At 37.1% G+C, this 26,261-nt stretch overlaps 2 protein-coding genes across 4 annotated transcripts in view; one reads left to right on the forward strand and one right to left on the reverse strand.

The window, feature by feature from the left end:
• LOC115444103 (protein prickle) overlaps window positions 1-26,261 on the reverse strand; it is a 423,151-nt gene that overhangs the window by 371,600 nt on the left and 25,290 nt on the right. Inside the window, exons 2-3 of one of the 3 annotated variants that reach the window (XM_037439365.1) lie at window positions 9,161-9,240; window positions 8,209-8,465 (exon numbers count right to left, since the gene is read on the reverse strand). In XM_037439365.1, coding sequence (XP_037295262.1) covers window positions 8,209-8,333 — 125 coding nt within the window. In that variant the 5' untranslated portion in view covers window positions 8,334-8,465; window positions 9,161-9,240. Of the gene's footprint in view, window positions 1-8,208; window positions 9,241-26,261 lie in introns of all 3 variants that reach the window. The other 2 variants (XM_037439364.1, XM_037439362.1) reach the window with 2 other exon arrangements.
• LOC115446193 (solute carrier family 22 member 3) lies at window positions 18,279-24,883 on the forward strand. Its single transcript, XM_030172761.2, has 7 exons — window positions 18,279-18,820; window positions 19,924-20,116; window positions 20,497-20,597; window positions 20,860-21,011; window positions 21,203-21,817; window positions 22,029-22,210; window positions 24,230-24,883. The coding sequence occupies exons 1-7, from the start codon at window positions 18,654-18,656 to the stop codon at window positions 24,434-24,436; spliced, it is 1,617 nt and encodes a 538-aa protein (XP_030028621.2). The 5' UTR covers window positions 18,279-18,653; the 3' UTR covers window positions 24,437-24,883.

The raw sequence follows: 26,261 nt of genomic DNA on the forward strand, positions 1-26,261 counted from the left end.
GTAAAGGTACGTAATGAGGCTAGTGCCCGGGGACAATATAAAGCGCTAAATTTTACAGTTACTTGTTGAAATAAAATGACGGGACCCGCAGCAAGCGTACGGGTCGTTATTTCAAACCTTGTTTAGATATCAATATGAGTGTGATTTTAGAGATTTGTTTAAGCTAGTAATGTGAATTATTTTTTTTTATGTTAAGGTAAAGGGCCTTTTTTCCGTCTATAGGGGCGAATCCGTCATTTTGCAATTGCAGGCGGTCTATTTGAAGAACAGCTTCGATAGCCTTAGAGGGAAAAGAGTCAAAAATACATTGAACTACAATACTCTATATTAAATGAAATGTTCTTATTCCAGAACCTAACAGTACTTGCATATAGCTTGACAGCATAAAGCAAGAATTCCCAATTTTAGTGGTGGTAGGTCTCTCATATGTGAGAGTCCGCCTGAGTGGGTACCACCGCAATGTTTGTTTCTACCGACAAGTAGCAATGTGTAGTCACAATTGTGTTCCGGTTTGAAGGAAATTATAGCCAGTTTAACTACTGGACATAATAATATCTCACGTCTCAGGATGGCAAGCGCAGTGGAATACCCAATAATACTTTGTAATTCAAGGTGTTGGATGTTGTTTCTACTGTTTATGGGCGGGTGTATCGCTTACCATCAGACGAACGGCAAACTCGTCTCGTCATTGAAAGCAATAAACAAAAATACCCATCAAATGGACACTAACATACTAGAACTACAGTTTAATACCAAGTCACTATGCGAGAATCAAACTCAGAACTTTGTGGAATCCTTCCATAGGTTCCCCGAGCGCTACGTCTTTTCAAGAGGCTTAAAAAGAGTGCCTCCCAGTAAGCAATGGCTGGGCTGTGCCTTGACATCGCTGCAGGCCATGGACAGCTTCCTCGTTAGCCTAGAGATAGAATAATAAACTTTAGTTTCTCATCAGTCGACATTCTATTAAACCCCACGTCACTTACCATCTATATGCAACGATAGCCTAGTTGGGTGTGGAACGGACTGCCAAGACGAATGTCCGCAGGTTCAAATCCCAAGGGCACACACCTCTGACTTTTCTAAAAAAATCATGTGTGTATTCTTTGTGAATTTATCGTTCGCTTTAACGGTGAAGGAAAACATCGTGAGGAAACCTGCACATCCGAGAAGTTCTCTATAGGAATTTCGAAGGTGTGTGAAGTCTACCAATCCGCACTAGGCCAGCGTGGTGGATTAAGGCCTAATCCCTCTCAGTAGTAGAGGAGGCCCGTGCTCAGCAGTGGGCAAGTATATAATACAGGGCTGATATTATTATTATTATTATCACTTACCATCAGGTGAAGAAGAGTCATTTTCCCGTGCCCGCATAAAAAAATCTATAGGCTCGCAATGCTTTATTACGAAATCTAATGAGTGATAATTAGATGCCGCGGTGAACCGACGCATTGTTGACAGTAATCATTAACGCGAACTTCCGACCCACACAACATACATGTTCTAGTGTTATAATACAACACAGTAAACGAGTATGAACCATTGTTACGTAATAAACATTTTTTCAGACATACTCATACTACTACTTTTATAGTGAAACACCATTAGGTAATACACAGTACAAATATCTTTAATGAAGTATTAGGGTATACATATGTCTTTACGTCTTAAAGGTATTTACAGCTTTATTTTTATTTATTTTTTACTTCTTTGAATGACGAGACATGCCTTTCGCCTGTTAGCAAGCGATGCGACCGCCCAGAGACAGTAGAAACACCATCAAACACCTTGAATTACAAAGTATTGTTTGGTATCTCACGCTCGCCATCCTGAGACATGAGATGTTAAGTCTTATTATGTCCAATTTACACTGGCTACACTGTTCTTCAATCTGGAACACAACAATGATCACACATTACTGCTTAACGGCAGAAACAGACATTGTGGTTGTACTTACCCAGGCGGACTCTCACATATGACAGACCTACCACCAGTAAACACCACTTCACCACAATTGAGAATGGTCCCAAAAACAGCGCGGCCGTCGTACTTAATCCTTATCTCAAAACGGGGAATATGTGGACTTCTCTTCAAAACCCAATACCAGTAGCGATTTTGTCAACACCATAAAACGGTCACATGTCGAGTTAATGCTATAAACGTCAATGTAACGCTATAAACAGCTATAAACCTCGCACGCCTGTAATATGAATAAAGGACTAAGGCTTATTCACACTCAGACAAGTACATTCAGTGGATACTCTAAGAGCCGGCGCGTTCGGCGGAGCGCAGCGCAGTGAATTTTTTACTGTCAAACTATTATCGACATTATCTTTACTGAAGTAATATTCAAAATCAATTAACAACAATGTAATGCAATTTATTGTTGTGATAATTGATTTTGAATGTTATTTAATTGAAGACAATGTCGATAATAGTTTGACAGTAAAAAGTCTCTGCGCTGCCCTTCGTCATATGCGCCGGCCGTTACCAATTCCCTTTAAAATCAAATAGGTTGTGTTAGAGTCTATTGGTAGATACACCTGCTTTGTCTATATACGTCCCTTCGCAGCAAAGTTCTGTGTGTGGAGTTGTGTTCTTTGCGGTCTGAAGTATATTCTACACAGTATAATTGGTTAAGATTGTCGGACTTATCTATTAACTTATACTTATAATGATGTAGATTAGAAATGAACTTTTTGACTGTTTATACTAATATGCCGAGCTGAAGAGTTGGTTCGTTTGAACGCGCTATGTCAGGACCTACTAAACCGCTTTTGATGTTTTTTCACTAAAAATATCATTACTCCCAAGTGTTATAGGTTTTTTTTTATCCCGGGAAAGAGAAACCGGGACTTTTATCCCAGAAAACTTTTTCATTACGGCGGAGCCACGAGCAAAAGCTAGTATTGTATAAAAAGGCAGGCAACTTGCTCGTCTATCCCTGCCACTGTTAGAGTACGTCACGTGTACAAAGCCTTAGGACAAGAGGGCGCTATCAGATAATATTAAAGAATAAAACCGTCAAACACCATTTATTTGAATAATGCACCGTCTTCTGAAACGATTTATGCCTTCAACACACAATAGAAACTAAACTTTGTAGCATTAAAATAAAGTGCAAATTGAATTGTCGGCTACAACTTAAGTAGCTAACTCAAACTGAGTTTTCATGAAACATACGGTGAATGCCACTTTACGGCGGCGGAGGGTATAAAATGTGACAATTCCCAAAATATATGGAGGGGACACTTTATGGACGCGATTTAAGTGGGATATCATCGCGCATGCGACGCGCGCGGGGTGCACAAACATAACTTTGGCTGGAATTGAAAATCCTAAAAGATTTCTGGACTTTTAGTTTACAATTTTGTATACGCAGCCTCTCAACAATCGATATAATTAATGTACCGTTCCGGTGACAAAATTCCCACTGTATACTCATGCTGTTAGCACTGAGAAACAGACTTGTTATCACAGCTTTACTCCGTCCTTAGATAAAAAACGTCTATGAATAAGGAGGTAAGAATACATGCAGATCTCTTAGCACCAATACTTTAATATTGTATGCCTCATGCTGATGAGCGCTGTGAAATGTCAAGCAGTTTGTAATTCAAAGTTCTGTATAATATTACTACTGTTTACGGGCGATCGGTAAGACTTACTATAAGATGCATTAAAAAAATCACAAGACCCATTTACAACCTTAATATTTGTAAAAACTATAAAACTCAGATATAAATAACAACGTATATTCAAACGTGTGGCTGTTTTGCTAGTCAACCATAATGAAATGCATTGCAATATGTCAGTCCTCTTGAAACTAACAAATATTATATTGCCATTGAACAGTACGTTGTTGGCAACATAAAGCAAAGTGAACGATAACTCCGAGCACTCGATGCGGTCAAATTCAATTTAGACGCCAACTCCTTAAAGTTTATTGGAAGACAGGGACCTTTTCAGACCTCAAGAAGGGGATAAATAGCTCGCGGAGGTTAACCGAAATGTGCAGAGACCCTTATTTTCATGTATATAGAAGTGATCAGTTCCACTGAATCCAAAATTAGTTTACCTAATAAAGGATGGAAAGAGCACTAAGTAATATATTTCTTACGACTACTAGCACGGCGGCGTACGTCGAAATATTAAAAGAATGATACAAATAATATAACCAGTACCTATTAATTTGTTAAGAAATAAAGTAAATTATTGTCTTGTAAATGATATTTTTTATACATATCCCCAATTGGTTTAATTTTATATAATAACCTCAGAAACTTTGTATGTGGTTTCAATTGAATGAATATATAAAACTATTTCTAAATATATTATTGATAAAACCTTAACATTTCTGAATAAAACCGTTCAGAGCTCACTACCTCCATCCCTGCCTCACTTCCTCAACCGAACTCTATCCCAAACTTCCATTATAACAAAGAGGCAAGTTTGCGGCACATTAGGCGCGGCGCACACGGTTACCGCACCATTGTTCGTAGTGATTTACTACCGCGCCGACGCGTCGAGATGCCTAGATAATGCCGCAGGTGAGATGTCCTGACTTTTCCGATTAAAACTATAATTAACAGCCAATATGGCGGTTCGGATGATTAAAATAGATTGCGGCTTCGATACTCTGAGATTTTGTGATCTTTAAAATACATTGTAGTTTTATCATCTTTATATTTCACAGAAACCTATTTATCTAAGTAAAGTGTAATGGAGAATGAATAAGTCGAGACGCGTTGATGGTTTTAGACTCTTTATTAGAACGCACTCATTATACTAACTTAATACAATACATTACATGACTTATATACTAATATTCCCTATTCTGTCTGTAGAGGCGAAACCGTCTTTTTACCATTACGGGCGTTCTATTCGAAGGAAAGGTTCGATATTCTTCGCTGAATAGGTGTCAAAAAATCGTATTTACCTATACAGCTATCAAAACTGTCTTTCGATTAGGACGCCCGTAATTGCAAAAAGATGGAAATGCCTCATAGACGGATAGGGTCCTCTGACCTTACGTTTTGGGACTTCAGTACCAAAAAAGTTTGACGAAACCACCAGCTACACCAAATAATTTATTAAAATCTGACCCACAAGGCCGTAGCTAGGGAGGGAAGAACATTGTGGGGCAATGCCCTACCTTAATAATCAACAAAATTATAAATAATTACTGAATCAAAATATATGGACCAGCGGGTTTTTTATTTCACGATTTGGAAGTTGGTCCCATAGTAAGAGAACCCTCTTTCGAGATTTAAAGGAATTTTGTTACACTCTGTATATTACCCCAAAAATTACGTAAGTATTAACCTGACGCGGTCACGTTTACAAGTCAAGAAAGCCAAAAATCGATTGACCAGATCAGATCTAGTAACATTTTTACTTCCGCTCTAGCTGTAACCACTGCTGCCCTACCTTAAATTCTAGTCTAGCTACGGCCCTGCTGACCCATTTGACAACATGCATGCGGTCACAATGAGGTTTATAACAATCATTGGCCCGTTCCACTGGCCGCACTTGTGTAGGCTGATGTGACGTATTATCAGATCGACCTTCGCTCACATTCCTGATATCTAACCAACTCAGATATATACGCAACTTAATGAAATTATGGCCTTCGCTAGAAACTAATGATTGGTATCAATATCCTTCAGGAAGCGGTGTTACCTACACATACAAGAAAGAGATGTAACATCTAAGTTCATAGAATTCAACCACCTTGATCTATAGTGGATATAAAGATAGCGAAACGAAATTATTTCGAAAAAAAATTTGTATTTTTTTTATTTTATTATACATGTAATTACTTATTATATTGCCTATTTTACTAGGTAAGTCAATTCAAAACTATCAAGGGGTAGATATCGAAGCTTCGTAAATTTTTGCTGCTGAGCAACAGTATGCAAGTATTTTAGTTTTCCGGTTTGAAAGACGTTATTATATCGTTACTGTTTATGATCAACCATGACGCTTCCAACCGTACAAAATAATCCTCAAAATAATCTTGTAAACGGACCAATTATGAAATAAACAAAATCCAATCACGTATGACGTATTACATAAAGAATGATGATAATCGAGGTACTAACCGCAGTCGCAACTCTCTCAGCTCATAAACACGTTTCTGGTAGTTACCGATTCGCCACACTCTGATACGTATTAATTTGTACTCCGGCCGGATAAACTTATATTAATTAGAAGATATTAGTACGCGATGGATCAAGAATTATTAATATGCAGACGTGTGAGGTACGGTGATTCATTTAATATTCAACTTAATCATAATGCAGGATCCACACGTTTGCCAATTACCAAAGACATTGAACAGTATAAGTAGTTAGTTAGTACCAAATTTGTACTCCAAAAGTTATTACCAAGTCGCTGTCTTATATGAAGTGTCCGTGTGACAAAATGTCACAGCGTCCCTAGATATTAATACAAAAATAACACATTTACAGAAAATATACTAATATGCGCATTAAAAATGTGTAAAACGCGATATGGAAAAAATTGAAGTATTGTAAATAGGTGTTTTGCTATTTGACGGTAGATCGAGTAAGTATCGCATGTCCGCAAAAATTTTGTATGACAATCTTGACAATATATGCTTTAATAATCTTAGAACTCTTTGCCAATTACAAACGTTTGGATAGATGTTTGGTTAGCATTGTGCAGTTTGGCAAAGGTTTGGCCAGAGAGAAACGCTTGCTTCCAATGTATCTACGTAGATCATTACAAGTCCCTAACATACAATAGCGGAAACATCCTGCAACCTCAATTGCTTATATACGGCTATTTGGCAGCATTCATACCCAAACAAATTCTTGTATACTAGTTACTTTAATATTACCTAGATACGGATAATCTTTTTATCCAGAAAAATAAAACCGAAGAACTGTTCGTTACAAGTAAAACAACATTTCTCAACCTCTTTGCCTTAAAGCGTCAGTCTAGTCGCTGTCAGATCACTCATCTTATATCTCAGTCAATTATTTAATAAAATACGTTGTACTTTTAAGGCTAGATGTTCTACAGACTTAAGTCTGTCTCGTCTTCATCGAACAAGCCGCATATCTCATGAATTTTACACGGGTATAACTGCCGACTTAATTTATAATGTGCTTTTGCTCGAGGACGAATGTGTGGAGCAAGTTTTATGATAATAAATTAGCTAGTGTCCGTTTTTTGTGTTTAAGTCCATTGGATACCAAATTTCATCGACGGGGGTAATCGTGAGACAGTAACATGAATTTTGCATAAAACCGTTTTTGAAGTTTGCCTTGAATCCCACGAATGTATAAATAATATCAGCCTTGTATTATATACTGTCCCACTGCTAGGCACGACCCTACTCTACTACTGAGAGCGATAAGGTCTTAGTCCACCACGCTGGCCTAGTGCAGATTGATAGACTTCACACATCCTCGAAATTTCTATAGAAAATTTCTCAGGTATGCTGGTTCCCTCACGATGTTTTCCTTCACCGCTAAAGTAAGCGATAATTCACAGCCTACCTTAAAACGTATAACTTTAAATGTTTATCACTATTTCAAACAAAGCCGCAAAGCTTACAATAATTACAATTACAACAATTTTATATCAATCAAACATCACATTCGATCGCCATCCAAAACAAGTTTGGGACGTTCCGTTTGCTCGCGGCATTGCATAAAATACCGGATCAGACTTACAAGTGGTCTGTCGTGTTTTTGTACCGGTGCCGATGCCCGTGCGCAGCTCCCATATTCGCAGAAGTCCACAGAACATTTCTCCTTGGAATAGGGTCATGTGAATAGACACAGCAGATGCCTTATTAGTTGGAACTGTTAGTTCTTATATCCTTTGCATACAATGGGGTTAAGAAACTTGTATGGATATTTTGTTGTTTGTAAGCACTCATTTAAATAGGACACAAATCAAGCAGTTTAACTGGAATACCTAATGTCAAAGGTTTGAAAGGCATTTCAAGTTAAATCAACTTATATACTACCGTAAGTTTCGGAATATTTTCCAGATTATGGAATGAATATTCAAACGATCAAATTTTAAATTGCAACGTATTTTTTATATCCCGTGGTGCTAACGTATAAAACTAAGCGTACAAAATTACTTAATCGCTTCAATTTACTACGCAACAGGCCCAATTATATCCTTCCGCTTCTTTAAAAGATCCAACGACTTAAAAAAAACTGTGCAACTCACCTCTCATTCTGCAGGACTTCTGCTCGGACCCACGGGACCGCACCCCACTCCTCATCGTCCTGCTCCTCGGACTTGGTCTTCAGCAGCCCGGAGAGCCACGTATACGACTTGCTGCGTTTCATCATCTGTCACTCATCACTACTTACAACTCCGAACTGTCACTTTTTAAAAACCTCCTTCGAGCACCTCACTTAACACTGGCAGGTTTCGATTAGTTTTTTTTTCACTATGTTGACAGGTTTTATTTATAGCACTGGCTGTTTTATTCAAAAAACGAACACTGAGATCATAGACATCCACACAGATTATAATATATTTTTTTTATTTCTTTTTTATTGTACTGTTAAGACGCATGGCCACAACGCTTTAACAACCATCAAAATATCAATTAATTTTGGCTCATTAAAATTTCTCACTCGAATGGTTGAATCGTATATCACAAGGAGCTTCGTAAATGACTATATGACTGCTTAATGTGTCTGTGTTAGAGTCGAAAACGCCGTAATAGGTACGAAGTACGGACGATTTCAAAACTCATCCAACAAAATTGACGTTCCACCGATTAATGTTGAAAAAATAGACGGACAAGCGCGAACAGTCATGAAGCTTGGGTTCTGTATACCTATTAAATATAGTTTTGTAATAGCTTACAAAATTAATGTTGACGAAATGGACAATGAAAAATAGTTTTTATGTTTTTCTATTATAAATGGGCACTTTAGGACACAACTTACCATCAGGATCGATGACGTCAATTTAGTTTTTTTTTTAAATAACACCATATTATTCTATTAATTTAAACCTTTTTGGGACCTCGACGTAGTGAGATGAGCGATCTACATTATTTACACAATGGTTTACATTCAATCCGCGGTACCCAAATAGTGATGTAAAATTTGACCTCGCATGACCTGCATCTCAACACACAATAGCCGCTTTGATCACCACTCACTGCAATAACCCTGACCAATTGTACACCATCCCGTTCCGTGGTCACTCAATCCAGCATTATCCGTGGACATCCGGCGGTACCTGTAACAAAAACAGGTTTTAGTGTCAAAATGGCCGCCATTGTGGAGCTGATTGGAAGAAATTGTGTTGACATTGGAGACAATGATTGGTTTTGAGGTTAAGTGGTTGAAAGGTTGCTGTGACAACTCTAATAAATCTTGTAATCTAATAAAATTATTAACACTGATAACGGACTGCTTAATGCGCTAATTTGAAAAGTAAGAAATTTAGAACTTCGGTTAATTTGCGGGTGAGCAGTAAGCAACGAATTTGAAATGATCCCCTTAGTATGTTAGTAAAAATTGTAAATTTATGAAATATATTAATTATTGATTTGTCCGTTATAATTTGTATAACAATAATTTATGGACTGGAATAAAAGAAAAGACAAATATCCCGAAAAATAAGCAGTTCTTATGGTTCTTTAGACGTATGTTAATTTTCGGAAAATACTCCATAATAGTTAAAATCATTGCTTATCTAGGTCGCTATTACACAAGGTTCATTGAAATATAACTAACAAGTGATGTTTGCATCTCGTATAAATTCGAAGAATGTATGAATAAACTGCAAGTTTAAAAGCAAACCAAGGTAAACGCGGTGCTTTAAATACTTATTTAAGGCGAATGTTCCTTTATTCACAATAAATACTTATATGTAAGCGTTGGCACTCAAGTTCTGTGATATAATATCAGCCCTGTATTATACACTGTCGCACTGTTGGGCACGGGCCTCTTCTACTACCGAGAGGGATTAGGCCTTAGTCCACCACGCTGGTTTGATTGTGATTTGAACACATATTAAGAATGAACTTGTCAATGACTGTTCGTTGTCCAAAATTATATTTGTCAAAGCTATTTTTGCTGTTCGGCGAATAATGTCCATTTTGTGCCCCCATAGTTGCTTCGAAAACTATAACACCTGTCTGTCTCTTTAGTGTAAAATTATATATTGCTTCAGCAATTTAATTTCATTACAGCATCTCAACTTGACAGCTACGTAAAAGGTGTCGAGGCGTTTTACCATTAACTTCAAGCTGCTCAAAAATAGTAATAGAAATTCAGAGCTTTAGTTAGGTTCTATACGCCTTAAGTAGATAGCTCGGTAATGCACTCTCTGCGTGCCGAGGTAAACATTCGCTTGATTGATCTGCTCCTTTCCACCATATGTTAATCCGAGAATATCTGCAATTTAAATGAAATCTCTTTAACCGACGTTTGATTTTAATTTTCTAGGTAAATAAAGGTAATATTTTCGCTGCGTTCATGATTTAGTTGTTCCATATTGAAGTTAATGACTTAGGAATCTGACAATCAATTTAAAAGACTTTAGTCATTTCTCATGTTTACACGAATATTAGACATGAAAATTAAACTATTTTTTCGTGGTTCAGTAACCCACTCCCCCCCCCCCCCCCTGACTACAAAGGCTGCAAAGTCTTCGAAACATATTAAAACCGCGATTAATCTGTAACGTATCCACGTTACAGATTAATGTTTCAATTAATGTAACAATGACTAATGTTTCATTCCAAAGACCTTGTTCTAGTTCCCAACTAACTCCTCACACTTAAAATATCACAAAAATAATAACTTATCCTATCGTATTTTCATTCCGATAGACAGAATCACGTAATACGTACTCTTTCAAACCAAATGACGCGAGACAAAAAACTGAGATCTGTCTTCAAGTAGAACGGAAAGTGCAAGTCAGCCCAAAATAAAGGCGCCTCGGCTAGTAGAGCGGAGAGGGGGATGCTAAGAGTGGACTTTGTACCTACTACATGACTTGTCTGGGAACCGCGCTTGCGATTTGTCGCACTTCATTAGACTTTTTGTCCATTATTCTGTTTAAATCGAGTTTTTGTTATGAATTATAAGTTGTCTGTCTTTGACCTCAATATGGGTTTTATTCGTGACTTTACGATTAAAGAATATTAATAAATATGGAACAGTTTATTCGTACAATATACTGGGATGTACACAAACATTTATAACAAGGTAGATACAAAAATAAAATAGGTGGGTATGTTAAGGTTGTTTGGGCATTTGAAGAGGATGGATGACAAGAGACTGACAAAGAGGGTCTATAAGGTTAATGTGGATGGAAGAGCCGGTAGGGATCGACCACGCCGAACCTTCGAATGTTAGATATTTGACATTCTTAAAAAAGGCCAGGTCAGAAGTACCCCGAACCGACGGGAATACATGAAAAGATTGATGAAGTCCACCTTCATAATTTTTTCATCTCTTCTTGGAAGCGCGAAAAGTATACCAGAATCGTACAATGGCAATCCATAGTCCCTGCCTACCCCTATGGTATGGAAGCGTATATGTATGTATGTATGTAGAAGATAAAACTAATAATCCTGTTCTTATACTTAGATGCAGAGGCTGTTCGTGTTTTTATTCAATTATATGGCGAGAATACTTGCCCGCTTGATACTAAACTCCACGGCAGATCATAGTAATAACACTAGACAACTTCTAATTTCGAAGTTCTTCCTAGTACATGTACACACTATCCCAAGATGTAAATTCTGTCTAATACACGCGACACAATATGTAATAATTTGGAATTCAAAACTTGTACCTTGCTTCTAGGCTATAGAAATAAATTAGGGAATACTTAATTACCTATTTAACTGAACTACGTATTCCGAGATACCAACGCTCCCTAACAATAAATTCTATTCAGTTCCCAACGCAGTCAATGAAACTAATTCTCAAAATCGCACACAATCATCGAAATGGTATCATTAGACTCACAATGGACAATTTAAGTTTTTATGGCTGTGGGCACGATTAAAAACGAATCGATTATATTGCAATTTGTGTGTCGGCCGTTTTGGCGAGCATGCTATTATGAATGGAACAATAAGTGGGCTTACTTTGTTAACTTTGTGCCATAGTTGTTGGAGTTAGCTTTGCGATCCTTTTGATATATCAGGGACCTACTTACCATAGAAGAGAATGGGGTACAGTGATTTGTATTCAGATGGTAACTAGTAATTAGTAAGTCTTTTGTATAAGAGTTGCTCAGGGTAGTTACCAGTTAATAGTAGCAGCCCTACATTACATCATTACATACTGCCCATATAGTTATTGGAGGTAGCTTTACGATCATTTTTATCTATCAGAGATTGTATATATCAGAGACCTACTTAGCACAGAAGATGATGGGATAATCTGATTATTTTATTAGATGGTGACTAGTAATTAGTAGTCTTTCGTATAAGAGTCCGTCAGGGTAGATACCAGTTAATAATAGCAGCCCTAAATTACATACTGCCTGCTGCCGGGCACGAGCCTCATTTACTACTGAGAGGGTTCAGGCTTTAGTACACCACGCTGGCCCAGTGCAGGTTAGTAGACTTCATATACCCTCAAAATTCCTATAACGAACTTCTCATGTATGCAGATTTCCTCCTGATGTTTTTCTTCACCTGGAACCTCGCATACAAGAGAACTACCATCAAATTCCAAATTCATAGTTTATTAAAAAAACAGACTTACAAAAACTTATAAATTACATAGAAAGAATATCACAAAACTTGTGTGTACCTACTCAAATTACTTAGGGTTCTCGAATCAGGCGAAGTGTGCATCTAGTTTTAAGTACTATCCATTCAGTTTTGCCTATATTTTTTACTCATATTTAATTTATCCCTGTTCAATAGAATTATTTAGCTCTTCAAATGTAAAAAACTTGCAAACACATTTTATTCGACTTTATTAGGTATCTTAGTAGGGACATCGACAGATGGAATATCTGGTAGCTAACCAATATCAGTTTTTATATTGCTCGAAATATCAATCATTAGTTGCATGGCGGCGCGCAGCGTCTCGACGAATATATCCGATGAATGCATTGATAACACCGAATGCCAATCAAACAATGGACCTTAATGCTTTTACTTTTAATATATTTTGTTTGTTATATTGTTTCAACTAATATAACAAATAAAATATATTATGATAATTCGGCATGTTTGGTCTTTTGGGTTTTGTCTTTTGGACAGCTATGAACCGTACATTCGAAACATTTTTGTAAGGCATATATTTTGGATCATAATAAAATACAATTTGGTTTTATTAGTATGTCGGCGGCCATTCGGTTGGGTAGGTAGTTTAGGCGACGCGCAAACGTTGTATAGAATTTTATCAATTTGTTGAAACATTTATTAGTTTCACAATATCTTTTGAAATACTATTTTTACAGCTCGTTGCCGCTATTTTGTGTCGTGTTTTATTTTTCGCGGGGAAAAATAGGTTATCACTTCCACCACTGAGGGATGAGTGGAACTGTTATGTTGATTTTACCGGTCTTACGGCCCAATGTCGACACTCAAGAATATAGCATCATCCGAGCGAGCATTAGACCAAGTCTCTAATTATACCCTACACCGGCATACCAACTAAAACTCGAGGTGGCCTTCTTCGGCGCACACAGGACGGCCCCGGGGTATGTTGTTGCGTGTCGTATAAGTTGATAGCACCTATGCGATGTCTTATCAGAACGTTGCCGGCTGTTTAGACATTAACATGTGATAAATTGCAAGTTTGCATGACGTGATAATGCGTTGTTTTTTTATATCACAATATTATATCAAGCAGGAAGCATGTGTTAAGGTAAAATACCAATTATAAGATAGCATCTCTTTTTGCGAGATTCAGTTCGCCTATATTCTACCGCGTTATCTCTATAGTGGTTTTAGGGTTCTATATCTCAAAAGGAACCCTTATTGGTGACTTTATTGTCCGTCTATTAGGATACTTTTTCCTGGAACACGTAGAGGTATCGAATTGAAATGTGTATCAAAAACTTGAATCCACTGTATATTTTAGCTATGTAAAATCAAACTTATAAATCAATGCTCTAAAGTTTATTTTAATGAAGAAAAAGCGATTAGTGAACCAGTAACAACAATTTAAAGTCGATTTGAATTCTTTAATTCGTTTAGCTACTTTTAGGGTCTGATTTTACATCATTGAATATAGGTATCTAAAAATAAACTAAATAAATAACAGCCGTAGGAAGTACACTGCTGAACGTAAGTCTTACTTCGAGATCTCATCATTTACATCACTTAATATTTCCTCTTCGCATAGTTTTCCTCATTGCTGAGGGTCGAAATCCCCTGAACATGGAATGAACAAATACATAATATTATGTGTTAATAAATAACACCTTTATTGGTATGTCTACTCACAAATTCTGGTATTCACAAGCGTCAAGTGTTTGAGTAACGGGACGCCGTGCATCGGACAGTGCACCCGTCACTGTCACTCCAATATTTACTTAATTTATTATGCTGCTTCAATATTTTCTTTTGGTTGTTATCTTTGTGTGGTAGTTGGGTCTCGTGATTAAATACCCTTGAAATCTTGACAGTATAACCCTCACAATATTATATACATCCACGCCTTTTATCCCCGAAGGGGTGAGCAGAGGCGCTTTCGGTGCACCCACTTTCCACCGCGTATTTTGACTCATAATGTGATAGAGGGCGACACTATAGCCATATAGGGTACAAATTCCAGACTCTGAGCTGATACTGAGTAGGAAAACCAACCTTTGCTCGACCCGAATATCGAACCCGAGTCCTCAGCACTGCAGTCACACCGTAAAACAACTGCGTACACCGAGACAGTCACAATGTTAATTCAGAAAAAAGTAAAATTAGCTAAGTATTGGACGCACCAAGCCGAATGTTAAGCATCTCTAGCACTTTATGTTTTAGACGTAAACTAATTTTTACTCGCGTCTTAGTCCGCGTGAAAGAGTTTTCAGGGTCTCAAACTATCTTCATACAAAATTTCATTGAAATCCATTTGGTAATTTTTGACATAATGTGCCTGAATAAAGATGTTTTTGTTAAAATTATTTTACCAATAAAGATTTTTACCAATAAAGATTATCCTTTCATAAGATACAGTTAAGATAAGATATCTCGGCCACGTGCTTAGACCTAGCCAATGACAAAGAAGAATAAGAGAATGACGGCAACCTTCAACAATGGAGAGGCTCTTGAAGAAGAAGAACGTAAAATTATGTAGTTCATTATTTTTCTTTTCGTACGTCACTTCCTTTTAAACTACATTTAACTTACAACTAAATAAAGAATCTTTAGTTTGACAATCACATATCATTAGTGAAATAACAGAAACAATATCATGCGAATAACGTGATGTAAATATCTATGTAAAGGTGTCGCCGGACGAGGAAGATAGCTTGCGAACAGTCGAATACTACGCTAGGTCATAATGAATCTATCCGCTTAATTTTCATATAATTTACCGCTGAATTAAGGAAATATCTGTATTAGCCGACCCTTATACAGAGATTTCCCCAGGCCCAAGTTAATAAACGTGTCATGTTAAAAAAAAGAAAAAAAATCTCTACATAGTATATAGACATAATTATCATGTATCGACTTTGATACAGAATTGTGGTCGAATGGAATGGTGGGTGTACAGAATGTGTTTTTAAATATATGTAAACCAGCTACTAGCCACTAGACTATAAAACTACACTTTAAAATTGGCTGTATCATACGTAGTGGTGCTTCTGCACACCAATCTGTTGTTTAAACTATAATAATAGCTGGCCTACCTGATATAAAATCACTAATTAAATTACAGTTCTTTTGTCAAAAAATAACAACGGATTAAATAAAATCCTTTCATTGAAGTATTTTAGTAATCTACGTAGATTTATATAAACATATAATATAAGAGACTCCGGCAGCGTAGGCCATGCTTTAAGTAATAAGTTTTTATAGCATACTGCCTACCTAGTGCGACCGCGGCTTGTCAAATCTGAAACGTTTAGTTTGAGAGTAAGACTATATTTATTGTTCAAACACTTAAAGACAGGCGTCAAATTTAACAAGGTGGAACAGTTAGAGCTAAACACTGTTTAAATAGCTGTTTCGAAGCTGTGAGACGGTTAATGGTGTGTATATTTCGAACCTAACTGAGAACGGAACTGAAAACTGAAACGGTTTTAACTTTCGACAAACTGTACACGAAATGATATTGTAACAAACTAATGCAACAAACTTCTTCCAAGAAGCAATTCTTGTGTGCTCAGTTTTCACACTGAATGCACGCCCTTGCACACAATCCAGTGTATATATACCTCTTGGATGTAATTACACATTAAGGCCTATGAGGGTTCGCGAACATTTCGTGGTCTTTCCTCGTTCCATTCTAAGAAGGTTCCTTTTCCTTCCCCCACACTTCCCTTCCCTAGAACACCCTTCCCTACTATCTTAGAGGGTCTATTCGCTAGCCTGGGAACTCTAGTTTGCGGTATTGATAATAAAAAACAAAAACTCAGCGAACTTCAAAACCCAATAACTTAAACAAAAACTACCCATGCGAAACGCGATTCACCGAACTTTATTTACTTTAAAATAAGTACAAAACCTATTGAAACTCAAGCCTTGAAGGAATGTCTCCCGTTCCATTGTCGTTCGCGTCACGTGTCACAATGTCTTCTTATTTTAACCGGCACACGTCATTTACCCGAGAATGGTCGACTGCATTGATGTAAGGTAAGATAAACCATGTATTCACGAACAAATCATCCTCAGATCTATATAATCTTATGGCCTCCAGAACTACTCTCAATCAGATCTATCACTGATAAGCTTTATATCTGAGTTATAAGGCTCTTTACTCCCGAATGGACAAAAAGCACACTAACAAGCAGTCTAATGCAGTATAGGAAAAACTCGATTTTGGTATGTTTGTTTGTAATGGATAAACTCAATAACTACGTAGCTACGTAGATTTTGATGTTTTTCTTAATAATAGGGAGCTATGTTACCCTGGAGTCTCCTTTTTCACGAAAAGGGACGTTAGCGCGGGCGGGGCCGTGAGCAAAAGCAAGTAAAGGGTATAATCTTATCTTATTTTAATAAAATTATAAATGCTAAAGTTGAGAACATTTTGAATGTTTGTTAGAAGTAAACGCAGAAACAGCTGAATGGATTAAGATGAAATTTGGCACACGGGCAGACCAGGTTCTGAATGAACTCAGGCAAATTTTATCCAGGTACTTTGTTTCCATGGTAAACAATATTTCTTTTCAATCTAATATTATAAATACATGACGCAAGCTTTAGGAACGTTTGTAGAGGGAAAATGTTCGCTCATGTTGTCCTATTCAACCCCTAGTAAGACAATAAAGCATGCTTGTAGAAATATCGACCTAACGGACGATAATAATAAAGATACGATCGTTAAGCCAACACGATGTGCGGTGAAGGGCGGGTCAAGGACACAAGGTCTAATTGTATACGGTACTGGGCAGCGATGCGCTTGAACTACCTTCTAATAAATAGCCAACATTCGACACCTACGACCTCACAAGATTCTGAAATATCTTTGATATTAACTACGAAGGGTTTTCGATCCTTTCTTGTGAGAAGGTAGATTTAGTAGTAGTTTTGTAAGTATCAAATATTAAATTCTTCCTTATCTATATACATATTATAAAACAAAGTCAAAAACATGGAGCTGGGCCTTCTTCTGCCACAGTATTTATTATACAACCACTATAGTTATTTGGGTATTTGAATATTACTTAGTGTTTTCAGAATTGTTGATTTATGTATAGATAACTTAAAAATAACCCATACTTCACATCTTTCGCACACAGTGAACAAAACCAAATGCTACAAGATTTATTCCATTAAAATTCTTATTAGTTTTCGATGTGAGTAATAGTTTCATATAAATTAAATAACTTTTACTCGCAGCTTCGGCTACGTGAAGAATTTTTCTGGGATAAAAGACCCATTATATATTTTCCCGGGATAGGAAGTCTTAAACTATCTGCATATCAAATTAAAAAAAAACCGTTTTTTAGATTTAGATGCGTGATTGTAGAAAATCGATCACATACAGACTGACAGCTTTTGGGGACTTTGTTTTATAATATGTATAGATGTATAAAATAGATAACTTTATTGTTATAACAACAGTCGTTCATATATAACATGAACGTAGTGATAAGACAGTCGTGTGAAATAAGAAGAAGGGACCAGACTTAATCGTGATCTTAGAAATATCTCCGATTCAAGCTTGAAGAAACAAAAAATCCGTTTAATATAATGTAAAGTTGTTGAAATAAACGGTCCGTTCTTCTGCTTCTAGAAGAGTTTATAAAACAAGAACATGTGAATTGGAGATCGTTCTGCAATATCAAAGGCGTCGGAAGACTTTGGTTTAAAATACAGGAGTTTGGTACTCCTAGAATAATAACGCATTAAAAATCAAAGACTATTTACAAGAAGTAAAATTAAAAATGCAAATTCTACCTCCAGTACATTAAACAGCATAAGTCTGAATCCTAAGACATAAGGTTCCATAAATAAGTAACTAGGAAAGTCCTATTACAAGAAGTTAAGACTGATAGTGGCAATGGCAGACTTCAATTCTGAAAACCATGTGCAGTTGGACGCGGTGCTGAGTTCTCTGGGCACAGGGTGGCACCAGGTAGCTACCCTGGCCATGCTGGCCCTGGTCTACGCCACCAACTCCATTTATAACGTCAACTACGTGTTCGCTGTTGAAGATGTCAACTACAGGTACCAACTACTCAAATAAAGAAGTGGGCCATAGTTAAAAAAAAAGTATACAAAACTGTTAAAGTGAGAGAGGTGAAGAGTTGACAAAGTGTCTAAATCGTAGGTTAAGACTCTAGTCATGTAAAACATCATAACCTTTAATGATAGTTATAAGAATACTGCATAATATTCCATATCTACATTTAATTGTATATTTTAATTATTTATAAATAAGATATAAAATTTATTATTTAATAGGTTATGAGCAAACACTGCCAGTAAATTTGTCTGCGTCTTTGTTAAGCACTATAAACAGCTGCACAAAATTTGCTCTATATTTCAATATAGATTATTCAAGTAAAGAAATACGCAGAAAGTCATGCACTTGAAATACCACGCGGATCAAGGCACTGTTAATAAAAAAAAGGACAATTAAAAATAATTCACACATATACACAAATATCACGCATTTATCCCCGAAGGGGTACGCAGAGGCGCAACCAGGACAACCACTTTTCGCGAAGTGTATTCCGCCACATGATGTGAGAGGAAGCGAGCTTATCGCCATATCGGGCACAAATTCCTAACTCTGGGTTGATACTGAGCAGAAAAACCCAAATATCACTTTGCTCGACCCAGTATTCCAACTCAGGACCTCAGAGCGCTGCCGTACTATAAAAATAATTCGATTTACAATATAATAAACACCCTATAACTATCGCTCCTTATCTATTGCAGATGTTATATTACGTACTAGGTTACTTTACATAAAATATTGACATACTATTACAATATAAAACCTGTAGTAATACTATGGATTTATGTCGAGCTTATGTTGCCACGTGTAATATGTAATACTAAATTAAAATTTTGTTTATGGTTACTACCTACTTGGTTGATTGTCTCTTATAAACAGTTTTCTGCTATTTCGTCAAGATAAAACCCAACTAACATAACTCCATACTACACTATTTTAAAAATAACAATATTCCTGATGCTGTTAAGTATTCTTATTCATGCTAACATATTTTTCTAACGAGACAGTAAATTCGAAATGCGACACGCGGCCATCATTTTAAAAATTGCTTACTACAACCATCCTAAATTCATCTTTAACCCACCAGATGTAAACTACCAGAATGCGATAGCACCAATACCACATTCCTGTCTCCTTGGTTAGACGGAACTTCATCCTGGGATAGTTTGAAAGAGTGTCGACGGCCTATCATAGGTCCTGGGTGTTCAGTACCTAACATCAGTGCCACCATAGAGTGTACTGAATGGGTCTACCAGGATCCTCACAGTTTCGTAGCTGAGGTGAGGATTATTATACCGTTTAAAGATTTCAAATTGACCACTGCTACTGACTACTTATACCTTAGTTGCAATATTTATTAAAGTCACTTTTGATTTTTAGAATAGAAAAACTTACGATTTGTTCCTTAAAATCAAATCAAATCAATTTATTTTGCATAAAACATGGTTATTAACGTAGGTAACAATTATGATGTTAAATATCTAACATGTGCAACATGTTTCACCGTTTCAACGGTATGCAAAATTTTATATACGTACTTATAATAAGAGAACGTAGTTACGCAACCCTGGTATTTACAAATTTCACATTTAAAATAAGATGCCATGGGAATAAAATGTCGATGAACAAGAGACCATTAACAATACTCCCTTAATTACAGTTCAATTTGGCCTGCGAAGACTGGAAGCAGACGTTAGTGGGCACAGTCCACAGCTTCGGCAACATGATGGGCCTGCTTATACAGGGACAGATCTCCGACAGGTCTCCACTCACTTACTTAGTAACCAACTTATAATTGCCCTGTTTACGAAGAAAAATAACTGTTTAGAGCGCGGTGTCCACTTTGAAATAGTTAATACTGACTGTTACATATTTGATCAGTTTAGAGATTTTTCCATCGGTTATAACTCATCACTTTAACCATCAAAAGTTTAAAAATCTAGTTTGTTTCTAGGAGGTTACGACACTCCTACTTAGGCACTAATAGTTGTAATGTTAGTCATATTGTCAGCATACATTACAGGTTTGGACGGAAAACAGCCGCTGTGTTCGCAGGCACCATGGGCGCTGTACTAGGGATCGCCAAAAGTTTCAGCACCTCGTTCAGTATATACGTGGTCCTTGAAGGGCTGGAGGCAGCCATCGGTGACGCGCTCTCACCAATGTTTATGCTCAGTAAGTATATCAGTTACTAGAAAGTCTAAGAAATAGGATCTAATCCAGAACATGGTCTTCCTATATGCCAATATTTATCTAGTAATCAACAGTTTATGGATATTTGACTAATCATTTTCTTCACATCTTAAGAACATTATAACATCAGAATGTCGACGACGAAAAAATTGTATTAAAATATATCATTACAGGCATCGAGATCGTAGAAAAGAAACACGCTGTCCTCTATCAAATGATCCTCCTGAACTGCTACACCTGTGGACTTATTGTGATGCCGTTCATCGCGTGGGCTGTACCATACTGGAGGAATTTCTTGAGAGTCATCTACGCTCCCACATTGCTCATCCTTACCTACTCGTTCTTCCTTGATGAGAGCATTCGCTGGTTATTCAGCAAAGGGAAACGGGAACGCGCGCTGCAGGTTATAGAGAAGATCGCGCGAAGAAATGGTGTCCAGTTAGACAAAGCGTTGCTTAGCAAGTTAGACTATGTCGACGAGACGGAAAATAAACCAAGCGATAAGCGATTGCTGGTCAAGACATTTCGCTCTCGCATCATGATGCAGCGGTTTCTAGTCTGCGTTGTTTGGTGGTTTACCATCACTCTTATCAACTACGGTATGATGATCAGCTCGGTATTCATCGACGGGAATAAGTACATCAACTTTGCTCTACTGATGCTCATGGATATTCCGGCAAATATCTTCTACTGGCTCGCACTATCTAAGTATAAAAGGAAAATGCCGTTGCTGATCTCCTTTATAGTTGGTGCGGTGTTGTGTATTGCACAACCATTTATACCTAAAGGTTAGTTTTTATACGTTTAAGTTAAACGCAGATAACCATTAATCTGATAATTCACCCAAATCCCTGTTTTCGTAGTCTTCTTTTATCTCGGCAAAATAACTTGACTGCACATAATAGTACCTAATTGTAATTCAAGAAAAATATTGACCATTGACACTGTCATTTGGGATTTCCATTTTTAGTAACCTTTTTTCTGGTTTCCTGTTGCTAGGCTACGCGTGGGCTGGTCTGGCAATGTTCATGATATTTGAAATGCTGGCGACGTTCTCCTACAACATTGTGTATATGTACACCTCGGAGCTGTTCCCCACTTACACCAGGAACTCTATTCATTCCATCTGTTCGGCTGTCGGCAGGGTCGGATCACTGGTGGCTCCACAAACTCCATTACTGGTAAGTACTGCCATAATGCTAGAATAGTTTATGATTATTCTGACTAATCTTAAGAATGTAAGAGGTAGAATTATATGGAGAGTTAAATCACAGAACAAAAGGAGTATATAAACGAGGTCAAAAAATAGTGCTCATCTCTTACCACCAAGCGGACTGATTGCTCGTTTCCCTACTTAGGCAATAAAAACACGGGAATGGTAACACTGAGTAACAGAAAATTATTCTGAAGTGATAGTTTCGTTGTTGCGTTTCGTAAGGAGTGGAATTTCCTGTAGTCGATAATCTCTTTCGCATGCCTTCAATAATATTGGTCAAGTTTAAATTTCCCTAACAGTTAATTAATTCCGTGATACCATCGTTAGCCTATCTTCTGCTATAAAAAAACGTCTGTATGTCTAACACCTGTTCCAAAGTCTTCACATCAAGTTTACGAGAACTCATATATTTCCCGACAAATTCAAACATGTGTCATCGATAAAATGTAGACGTGGCGACCTTGTCACCGAAACTTGTTTTACGATGCGTTGCGCCCACGCACCGCATCCTACTTCACACCGGATCACATACGTCAAATGCCGATCCACCAGTCTAGGTTCAAAAAAAAAATTAATAATAAAATTTGCGTCAAAAGTCAACCTGCCAGAGTCTAAATTCCAACACTAAAAAAATAATTATTTAAAAAATAGAACTCATCTTTTTTACCTGACGGCAAGTATATTTAAAAAGTAGCAACATTCTATAGAGCTTCGTATTATAAAGAACTGTACTGTATTCTGATTTTTTATTGCAGTCAAATGACGAGACGAGCATGGCATTCGTTTGATGGTAAGCGATACGACCGTCTATGCAGTAGCAACATTATACAGAACTTTGAATTAAAAAGTACTGCATTGCATGCCGCTGCTCTTGATTCCCTGAGTTATAAAATGCTATGCCTCATAATGCCCAGCAATTGCATTGGCTACAATATCCTTTAAACCAGCATACAACAGTGCATGTAACCTGTTGATTTGCGGTACAAAGACATTATGGTGATATTTGCTAATTGTTATAGTTTATATTCGCCCGGATAGCGATCACTGCACACACGGTGTTAAGACCCGCTATAGTGGCCCACGTATGTGTGTCGCGTTTCGGGACCAGCCTGTGTATATCCGATTGCAACAGATAGATACAACAGAGAGATAATATCTCTCGTCATTCGACATTCTATTGGAACATACTCCGCTTACCATCAGGTGCAGAGGGGTCACTTTGCCGTACAAGTACAAATAAAAAATCCTATGCAGACGACCCCTCACATATTGAGATTCCGAGTAAAATTTACTCACGATCATCATAGAAATAATTAATAAATAATCTAGCCAATCTGAACTACTTTGATGTGCCCTTATATTATAGTGAGCAAAAACTCAAATTACTACAAATTCATTCTCAATCATGGTAAAAGATCCATCGTGGGAACATTTGAATCTAGAACATTCCGTTACTATACCGGACACAAGGATATTTCGATACGTGAGAAACAGGTTATTTTATCAAATATTTGTCAAATTTAATTAGTGGCCGCCTCGTTGGCCTAATGGAAACGAGCATATCCACACTATATTCTTATTTTTTGTATAATGACGTAAAAAGCCGACTCGCTTTAAATTAGGATAGGCGGTTTGATAAAAAATCAAAATTTTGAATCCAAAGTGTGAATGTATTTTTCCATATATAAAAATGACTATAAGTTTCGAATTGCAATTATTTGTTGACCTAGTATGCCATATACATTCATGTTTACGATGCAATTCGCTTATATAATAAACACCATAAACTATAAAACATTGTACTATCCTAATCAACTCCAACTAAAATACATTTTCTTTAAAATTAAACTATTTTTTGGATTTATTCGCGGTTTTAATTTTAGTTTTCTCCCGACGTTTCGAAGACTGCAGCCTTCATGACTCCCCGTGACCATGTCTAACATTCGCGTAAACATAAGAAATCAGTATACATTTTCTTCCACAGATGTCATATTGGACTGGCTTGCCGAGACTGATCTTTGGTCTGACGTCACTAGCTGCAGGATGCCTGACGTTGTTCATGCCTGAGACAGCTGGAGTGGAGCTACCCGACACAGTGGAACAGGCGGAAAGCATAGGGATAAAGGAACAAAAACACTCGCAGCAGATGAAGTTAATAGCAAATAGAGAGGAGGAAATGAAGCCTAAATAACGTAAACTGATGTAAAAGAGGTTCCTTTATCTAGAGAAGAAATTAAATATATCTAATGAGATATGAAACGAGGCAAAATAAATGTAATAATTGTATTTGAAAAGTAGTTACGTTAAGCTAAAACAAATTAATGTTACGCAAGATTATATCATTGTGCCACGTTTAAGACGAGCAGTTCAATGCCATTTTCAGTTATTTATTTAAATATAGGCGAGGTTAATAAAAATGCTAAAGGTATCTTGTCATGCGCAATACCATAAAGAATTTTATTGTTTGTAAATAAATGTAGAACAAACGAAGTGCTCGTAAAACTAACATTTGTTGAAATAAGTGTCATTGTATCCAGGTAACATATTTATATAACACGTAAAATATTTGCGCGCCATTGAAGGTGAGTGTTTGCACAACCGACCCGTGTCTACTAATACATTGGTGGTTTTAAATGGTTTTGAAGTATTTTCATCACACATAACCGCCATTATACAAGGCATATGTTTAAGTATCGCTAGTTGCTAATGTTCTATGCAAAGAAAGGATGTAAAACAAAGTTGAATTAAGATAACTTATTGGAGGAGACATATTTGCCTGTCTATTTCTAGACATTTTGTTATCTAAGAGATATGTTTAATATTGTTTGTGGTAAAGGACATTTCTTATAATAATGGCACTGCATCCGGTGGGGCTGCAGAGATTATAAGAAAAATAACTAACTAAGTGCACGCGATACTGTCAGCATTAAGTTTTTATGCACAAATGCATATAGACAAGCAAGTTGCTTACCTGGCGGGAATCGACTGCTTATAACAATTGCCGCAACATCAATGAATCAGTCATAAAAGACATGTCAAGCCCCATCAATCAATCAGCCTGTTGCCGTTCACTGCTGAACGTAGGACTCCCCAAGTGAGCGCGAACCGTCCCGCTCTTGTGGAGCCCACATCCATCCGCTACCAGCCGCCTTTTTCAAGTTATCGGTCCGTCGTATATCAGAGCGTCCTACACTACGTCAACCTAATCGCAGTCACCACTCCAGCGCCTGTCTGCTCCATTGACCAAGTCAAGACTCATAATGTCAAATAACTATACTGACTACAATGGGTTTAGAACAGAGTACGATAGTGCTTGCACAATCCTTGACGACAATAATAGATAAATACCGGAACCCCCACAAGCGAACTGTCGAATGTTAGAGACCTAGACTAATAAAATATCTATATTACTGGTGGTAGGATATATTTTATATTCGTCCGGATAGCGACCACCGTACACGAGGTGTTAAAGCCCGCCATAGTGGCCCACGTAAGTGTGTCGCACTCTGGGATCAGCCTGTGTATATCCGTTACCGGCAGGCCGACATAATTGCGTCGACTGTCGAGGGGTAATCATCTCTCGTCAGTCGACATCTATTGCACCCCATTCTACTTACCATCAGGTGCTCGTGGACGTTACCATGCACGCATAAAAGAATATAGAAAGTCGAAGTCTATACACCAATACCATTCAGTTGTTTTATACCATAAATTATGTTTTATGATTACTGTTTATGAAAGCGTCGGTTTCCGGCCGCGGTATCTCAACTGTTGTACAATTTATAGTGTTGCAAACATTAATTACCTTTGAAATATCATTTATACTTGCATAATCCTTCTAGGGGCTTAGTTGTATGGGTAAATAGACACCGCTTTATTATTGTAATGGCATGTAGTAAGGATCAGGATTGTATAAATACCCATATTGAATGATTTGTTGGTTACCCGCTAAGAAGGAGGCAATTACTTTAACAAAAAACTGTTTAACAAAATATTATACCGCCTTCAAAATCTAC

This window comes from Manduca sexta, chromosome 16 (assembly GCF_014839805.1).
Source record: "Manduca sexta isolate Smith_Timp_Sample1 chromosome 16, JHU_Msex_v1.0, whole genome shotgun sequence".
NCBI lineage: Eukaryota > Metazoa > Arthropoda > Insecta > Lepidoptera > Sphingidae > Manduca > Manduca sexta.

What these genes read in the sequence shown, in the direction of transcription:
- LOC115446193 (XM_030172761.2), top strand. Translation starts at nt 18,654, where the DNA reads ATGGCAGACTTCAATTCTGAAAACCATGTGCAGTTGGACGCGGTGCTG. An exon ending in CTCACAGTTTCGTAGCTGAG is followed by an intron (nt 20,117 to 20,496) that starts GTGAGGATTATT and finishes CCTTAATTACAG; the next exon opens with TTCAATTTGGCCTGCGAAGA. An exon ending in ACAACCATTTATACCTAAAG is followed by an intron (nt 21,818 to 22,028) that starts GTTAGTTTTTAT and finishes TCCTGTTGCTAG; the next exon opens with GCTACGCGTGGGCTGGTCTG.